The following is an 8,461-nucleotide window of genomic DNA, read 5'->3' as shown; positions in this document are numbered from 1 at the left end:
TCTCAAGCAAAGCAAGAACAGAACAATCCCAAGTAAAGACAAGGGCATTTCAATATGTAAATTGAAGGGGGTGAATCAGAAGCCCAAAAAGGCCACTAGGTGTTGCTGTAGAATGGAGGGGTCCAAAGTTGTCTGTTTCCTTCAGGAAAGGGAGAACTGATAGGAGGAAGGGTAGGAATAGATAGTCAGATTTTCTTCTTCTGTTCTTTGTAAGTAAACAGCTTGCATGCATCTTTGCTCTCATCAGTTTGTGCATTTGTTTTTGAATGACTGATGTTTAAAGCAGTGAAATATGATGACATTTGTTCTAAATATGAGTATTCCTTTCCCTCATCTGCATAGCCTTCTTAGAGTATCATTCATAGTAGAAAGCCAGAATATCTTAATTTCTTTGATCCTCATTCTCCTCATATGTAAAATATCTTTATGTTACAGTTTGTTCTACACTTAAAGGAGAAAATGTGTGAAAGGTCACATTTTACATAAAAGGCATACAATTAACTGAATAGTTAAAACTTGTCTATTTAATTAACAGGATATGAAGCCTGGCGTACTACTCTTCGAATTGCTGATTTGAATTCCTTATTTCTCAGGCTGTAAATCATTGGATTGAACAAGGGAGTGAGAATGGTATATGACACAGATATTAGGATGTCTTGACTTGAAGAGTAATTGGACTTGGGCCTTAAATAGATGAAAGAGGCACAACCATAATGAACAGTTACCACAATGAGATGGGAGGCACAGGTAGAAAAGGTCTTATATCTTCCAGCAGAGGTTGAGATTTTTAGAATAGCAGAGATGATGTGAATGTACGAGATCATGATAAGCAACAGTGGGATAACCAAGACAAACACGCCAAGCATGAATATGACCAACTGGTTAAAGAGAGAATGATGAGATGCCAACTTGAGGACAGGAGAAATGTCACAGAAGAAGTGATGGAGCTGGTTGGAGGAGTGGAAAGGCAGGTGAAATATCAGGGATGTGATGATCTGTGCAACAATAAAGCCACAGGCACAAGCAGCAGCCACTAGCCCCACACACATCCCATGTCCCATGAGCACTGTGTACTGCAGAGGGTTACAGATGGCCGTGTAGCGATCATAACCCATGGCTGCCAGCAGGAAGGAGTGAGAACAGCCGAGAAAGAGGAAGGTAAACATCTGAATGGCACAGCCCAGGAAGGAGATGGTCTTCTTCTGGGCCAGCAAGTCAACCAGCATCTTGGGTACAATGACGAAGGTGTAGCAAGTCTCAGAGCAGGAGAGGACAGCGAGGAAGAAGTACATGGGGTTATGAAGCGCTCTGTCCAGTACAATGGTGGAAATGATGATGGCATTGGTGCCCAAAGTGAACATGTAGAGAAGAAGAAAGACAACGAAGAGCAGCAGCTGCATCCTGGCCAGAGATGAGAAGCCAAGGAAGACAAACTCTCTCACCAAAGTCTCATTGGCCCGCTCCATGGAGAGCACTTCTATATAAGAGAGTAGGGAAAGAGGCAGAGACCACGATCCAAGGTGGAGAGTAGAAATACATGGGAAACTCAGCAAAAAGTCTGCAGGCAGCAAGCATTTCCAGACTTTTGGTGGAACTCCTTCATTCTTTCTCAAAAATGTCTGCTAGAATAAGAACTAAGGCTTAATATGCAACAGAATCACTGACAACCAGTTAGGAGGCTTTCTCTAAGGCTGAGAACATGTCATTTGTCTAGCCAAAGATTACAGAGTTATTTAATTGATTTCCCTTAAATCTTACCTATGGATTATTGCTCTTTTGTTGCTCACTACAAGCCCAAGAAAACTAGCTCTCAAAACTGAAAAATATACTTCATCTCAGCTATCTGAACTTGATCGGAACGTGGTATGAAGAATGAGTAGTGTTCAGACACAAACATGTGAAACTCAGTTTATCTAACCATAAAATGGGAAAGGAGAGGAAGAATTAGATAATCTCTTGGTCAAAGTGTGAGGGGATTTGTGTTTATTGATGACATTATATGCTAAGATGTGGGGTAAGAATATCATAGACCTTATATAAAATATTCATTACAACCATCTTACGTCAGTACCCAAAACAATAAGGAAAGAAAACCCTTTGGTGTTATTTCCGACAGATTAACAAGAGATCAGTTAGAAACATTCCTGGAGGTTCTGCAAACTAGAGCACTGATTTAAAGGTGGAAGAGAAGATAACATTAGCTTAAAGAAAAATTTTTCGTTTTTCAGGAAGAGAAGAGTCACCAAGGTAGTAGAAAAAGAATAATTAACTTTATGCATTTTGCAACACTTCTCACTTTTTCCCTTTTAGGTGTCTTAGAGAACTCATCGAAATAATTTTGCAAAAATGGCTCAGAACCTGTCACAGAGCGAGAGAGAGAATGAGACAATTGGTCATTTTTCCAGGTTTCAATTCCCAGACATAAATTACAGGCTTTATATCTTTTATATGCTGTCACTCAATAATTTTTTAAATAATATTCGGTTATTAACCATAATTTTCAAACTGAAAGAATTATTTCAAAAGTAATTTTTATGCCTTCTGTCAGATAATTTTTTCACAGGTATATTTCCCAACTGTTCTCGTCCAAAAAGTAAAGTAACCGGCTGGATGCAAAATCATCTAGCATTTATTGGTTGTATCCAGTCTCTTTTTATATACTTTTCAGTATATTTAAATACTTTTACATCATTTTGTGTTGAGGAATTATTTACATCTGCTAGCGAATTTTTTGTTTTTGCATTTATCTGGTCACTAGCAAACCTTAACTTTCTAGTCTCTGAGTTACCTGATGGGAAATTTCTGAAACTTATTGCATCTATCTCTAGAATTTGGAGATTATAATGTTTGTAGTTTCTTACTTACTAGAAACTCAACCTTATTTATTTGAAGTTAGTATTCAGATACTCAGAAATGCTCATTTTAAAGCTTTCTAACACAAATAGGAAGTTTTCATTCTGTCACTACAGAGACATTTATCTTAAATATAAACATAAAGGGTGTATATATCATATATCATATATATCCTCATTATATACAAATCTGTGTAACTAGTTATATGTTTTCTACATCAAGAAACAGGAAAGGAAAATCAGTGAGACAGTTTCTCTAGATAATACCTCAACTAGAACAAATGGATTTCTGTCTATTTCAAGACACTGAGGGAAATCTACATTTCTGGTCATGGCTTATCCTTATCTTATCACTTTCCCAAGATTTTTCTGAATCTCTTTTCAACTAATCCCTGTCTAATCCCCACTATACCCTCATTCCACTGAGAATGATGTATAGAATGGACCACAGAACCTGGAATTCTTTGATTCTGAATGAGCGCCTGTATCTACCCAATATTCAAAAGAATTTTTTGGATTATTTGTCACTCAGACCCATGAGGACAGCTGACTTCAGTTAAGAGAGTTTTTTACATCCTATTGATAATAACCCCACAGTGTAAATGAATTGTGTGGTTGATACATTTGCCCTTTTCATAGGGTGTGGAGACCCAGCGGCACAGTTCCTCTGAGAAGGCAGCCTCATCTGCTCAAGAAAGCAGCAAAGACCACCACAGTGTGTTACGTCAGTACCATGGAGATAGAAAGATATGATTAGAAAAATAAAAAAAAGATCTTCCGGCCAAATACCTACAGGCTATAAAATTAAGGTAAAAGATCCTTCAATTTGAACTGAGAAGATCTATATTTTAAGCATAGCTTTTTGTGAATTTGGGCAAGATACTTAACTTGGGTATTCAGTCTCCTGATTTTAAAATTAAAAAGTATAGGGTAAGTGATAACTGTAATAAACTGTTCAGATGCATGGAGAATACTTAAGCAGAAGCTCCTTAAACAATTTCTTGGAAAAGGAATTTTGACTTAGAACAAGAGTTGAGTACCAACCTCTAAGAGCCTTTTCAAATCGGGGAGTCCAAGATTCTCTAGTTAAATGATCCCTAAAATCCTCTTGTGACACTCTAGAATCTATGGATAGAATTGAGGTTATGATCCCTGGAGATGACACTCCTGTATTTTATTTTTATAACTCCTTAGATGCTCCGTCGGGATTTTATGTAAACTGGATTTAAATAGTGATCCAATACTTGGGGGTACTGGGTACCTCAAATAGGGGGAAAATCTATGTATTTTTCAGATGCAAAACTTTTTATGTATTCAAATAGTTACATTAAGAAAGCATCAATCAATCAACTGAGAGAAATTACGCAGACAGCTTCAGAGAGTAAAAATGTGGAATTTTTATCTTCTTAGATACACATGAAAATCCTGAATTTGCCTTATTAAAATGGAGTTTAAATATCAGATTTCAATTCTAGTTAAAAATGTACATCCATGAGTACACAGCAGAGAGAGAAGTAAAGATTTAGTAAGTACCTGCTTCGTTTAATCCATCAGTCAACCAGTCTCAAAAAAGAGAAAATCTAACTGGGAGCAAAAATGGCCCAATCTCATCATTAAGAAAAATTCAGAGAACTATGTGGACCTTGCCCAATCACCCTTAGTACCTTGAGTGAAAAGTGGCCCCTGTGGCTGGCTCAGTGACTCAGTGGTTAAGATTGTATGTTCCACTTCGGGGCCAGGGTTCACCGGTTCGGATCCTGGGTGCGGACATACTCAGGAATTGTCAAGCCATTCTGTGGCAGGCATCCCACATATACAGTAGAGGAAGATGGGCCTGGATGTTAGCTCAGGGCCACTTTTACTCAGCAAAAAGAGGAGGACTGGTGGCAGATGTTAGCTCAGGGCTAATCTTCCTCAAAAAAAAAAATGCGGCCCCTGATTTTCCTTCTTATCCCTGCCACTTAGTGGAACTGTCATGGTTCACCTCCCTGCGGGTTGAATGGGAGGTATTCTCAAGCACTACACATCACTTAGGTCTAGACACCACAGAGCCCCAGACTAGATCAATATTTCCCCTAGTGAGTAAGTACCTACATTGCTCTCTTCCTTTCAGTTCAGAGAGAAGCAGTCATTCAGTATCTGTTGTCCTTTGACATGTAGATTCTAAGCCAAAGATCAGTGTGTGAAGAAGTAACAGTAGAAGAGAGTGAACCTGCCTTGAAATAAATCTTTCCTCCACATTAACAGATACAGCCTCCCTATCCGTCAGGACTTCAGCTTCTCCAGTCACAGTCACAATCTTTAGAAGTTCTGGTGACCAATATGGGATATGGTTATTAGAAGAATGTGCTGTGGTTGTTGGACTCCTGAGGTTGTATCTACTGCCCTGGAGACATTGCCTTGGGTTAATTAGAAGTCAAGTTTATTTTGGAAATATAATGTCATCAGTTTCTCAAAGGCAATCTTAGTTGAGGAACCTGGGGAGTAGGAGCCATTAGTATAATTAGCCCATGTCCACATTGGATGTTGAGTCCATCTGTGATGGATTCACAAGGAGATATCGCCACAATTAATACAGTAATGCAGATACCAAGTGGAAATTTTTCATTGCATTTTAATTCAGAAAACTGGTGTATTTGTCCAGGGCTTCTCAACTTTAGTGTTTAAAGAGTCAAAAGAGGGCTTAATTACAAATTCATGTTCTCAGGTTCTTGCACATAGAAATTCTAATTAGGAGCATTGGGATGTTCTACAAAAACCTAAATGTTTAACAAGCATCTTGAATCTTGTTGAGCTATATCATTAAATTGCTTCGTATATTGCAAAAGTTTTTTACTAGAAGGGCTAAATATAAAGTTTTCAATTTCATCTAAGCTAACCCAAAATCAATACAATTCCAACCCAAATCTCAGCATGCATTGTGAAGGCAACCTGGCCATCAAATTTCTAAAGTTTACATGGAAGAACAAGATAATTTTTAAAAAAGACGAGTAAGATAAGGGTTTACTCTTCCCAGTAGTAAGATGCCTTAGTAATAAAAAGAGCATGCTCCTGAAACAGGAAGAGACAAATAGCACAAAGGTAAAGATAAGAGAGCTCAGAAACTGATCTGTGTATGTTTGAGAACTTGGTCTTTGATAGAAGTGACCTGACAAGTCAGTAAGAAAGCTATGATTATTTAGTAAATAATGCTGGGATACATGGTTTCATGTATGCACCTCATCACTCAGAAAGAGGTGTCCTGATAGTATAATGAGATGGCTTACCGAAGGCTCAGTTATAGCACCAACTGTGTGACAACACCTGATCGATCCCATTTGTTTACTCAAGGCAGTATATTCCCTGAACTAGCAAATAGCGTATTGTGTTCATTCTTCAATAACAAGAATATCTAAGTCTGGGAATCAGTGTGAGGGGAGATGGACATGATTCATTCCATTATTACCCTTAATGACTAACTCACATAAGTTTCAGCTTTGTAGTTTAGAGTTATTATTTCACAAAGGAGTGTTGCTTCTATCAGGAAACACAAGAATGGAAATTGAGACTTGTCCTTGGCTACTTAGTCTACTTTGTTCTCTCATACAAGTAATCTATAGGCAGAAAGGGGCTTATTACGCTAAATAGGGTAACTGATTCTATTTTTATTATGATTGCTGCAGAATGGGTTTTATTTTTCTGAAAGTATTTTTCTCAATATAAGTATTTTAACTTAACTTACAGATTTTTAAGTTATAGATCGATTGATCATTTTTATGAGTATCATTTAAAATGAGGAACACAGCTAAATATTTCAATGACTATGTAGACTTTTGAAAAGTACATTTATTCTAAGTTTTCAGATTTTTCATTTCAGGGGTTACACATCATTTGTTTCCCATCTAAATATATTGACTTTCTTCCTCAAGAGGCCAATAGTGGTTTTCCTCTTTTTTAAAAAAAAATATTTTAATTTTTAATTTTTGAAAAATTTTCCAACTTGATAAATAAAAATTGTATATATTTAAGGTATACAACATGATGTTTTGATATACATATACATTGTGAAATGATTACCACAGTAAAGCTAATTAACATGTCTATCACATCACATATTTATGACTTTCATGTGTGTATATTGTGAGAATACTTAAAGATCAACTGTCTTAGCAAATTTCAGATATACAGTACAGCATATTAACTAGTCACCATGCTCTACAGTAGATCTCCTGAACTTCATCATCCTTCATAACCAACCTTTGTGCCCTGTGACAACATCTCTACACTCCCTCCACCCTTGGCAACCACCATTCTACTGTGTGCTTTTATGGCTTCTTTCTTTTACTTTTTAGATTCCAAATATAATTGAGATTATACAATATTTGTCATTCTGTGTATGGCTTATTTCACTTAGTATAATGTCCTCCACGTTCATCAATGTTGTCACAAATAGGATTTCCTTCTTTTTCATGAATGAATAATATTCCTTTATAGATAGATATAGATGTAAGTATAGCTCATACTTTCTTCATCTATATGTCAATAACAATTAGGTTGTTTCTGTGTTTTGGATATTGTGAACAATGCTGCAATGAACATGGTAATGTTGATATCTCTTCGAGACATTGATTTCATTTGCTTTGAATGTTTACCCAGAAATGAGATTGCTGGATCAGATGGCAGTTCTATTATTAATTTTTAAAGAAGCTTCCATGCTGTTTTCCATAATGGCTGCACCAATTTACATTCCCACCAACAGTGTACCAGGTTTCCCTTTTCTCCACATCCTGGCTAACATTTGTGAGCTCTTGTCTTTTTGATAATAGTCATTCTAACAGGTATGAAGTAATGTCTCCTTATGGTTTTAATTTGGATTTTCCTGATGACTAGTGATGTTGAACACTTTTTAAATACCTGTTGGCCATTTATAAGTCTTATTCTGAAAATGTCTATTCAAATCCATGGCCTACTTTTTAATTTGGTTATTTGGGTTTTTTTATTATTGAGTTGCTTGATTTCCTTTCATATTTTGGATATTAACCCCTTATCAGATATATAGTTTGCAAATATTTTCTCACATTCCATAAGTTGCCTTTTCACTCTGTTGATTATGTCTTCTGCTGTACAGATGCTTTTTAGTTTGATGCTATACCATTTGTCTATTTTTGCTCTTGTTGCCTATGCTTTTGGAGTAATATTCAAAAAAACCCTTGCCAAAACTAGTGTCATGAAGCTTTTTCCCTATGTTTTCTTGTAATAGTTTTAAGATTTAAGGTCTTGCACTTGTCTTTAATCCATTTTGTCTTGATTTTTCTATGTAGTGCAAGATAAGCGTTCAGTTTCATTCTTCTTCATATCAGAATCCAGATTTCTAAACCATTTATTAAAGACACTATACTTTCCCCATTGTGTGTTCATAGCACCCTTGTCAAAAATCAGTCGACCATAGATACATGGATTTATTTCTTAGTTCTCTATTGTATTCTGTTGGTCTCTGCACCTGTTTTTTGCCAGTGCCATATTGTTTTAATTACTGTATCTTTGTAACGTATTTTTAAATCAGAAAGTGTGTTTCCTTCAGCTTTATTCTTCTTGTTAAGGATTTCTTTGTCTATTCAGGGTCTTTTGTG

The 8,461-nt window shown here is 36.4% G+C and overlaps 1 protein-coding gene across 1 annotated transcript; it reads right to left on the bottom strand.

Moving 5' to 3' along the window:
- Window positions 1-524: 524 nt before the first annotated feature.
- LOC124251443 (olfactory receptor 10K1-like) lies at window positions 525-1,466 on the bottom strand. Its single transcript, XM_046684254.1, has one exon. The coding sequence runs from the start codon at window positions 1,464-1,466 to the stop codon at window positions 525-527; it is 942 nt and encodes a 313-aa protein (XP_046540210.1).
- Window positions 1,467-8,461: the final 6,995 nt, after the last annotated feature.

This window comes from Equus quagga, chromosome 13 (assembly GCF_021613505.1).
Source record: "Equus quagga isolate Etosha38 chromosome 13, UCLA_HA_Equagga_1.0, whole genome shotgun sequence".
NCBI classification, from domain to species: Eukaryota; Metazoa; Chordata; class Mammalia; order Perissodactyla; family Equidae; genus Equus; species Equus quagga.
This window is presented reverse-complemented; position numbering and strand designations above follow the sequence as displayed.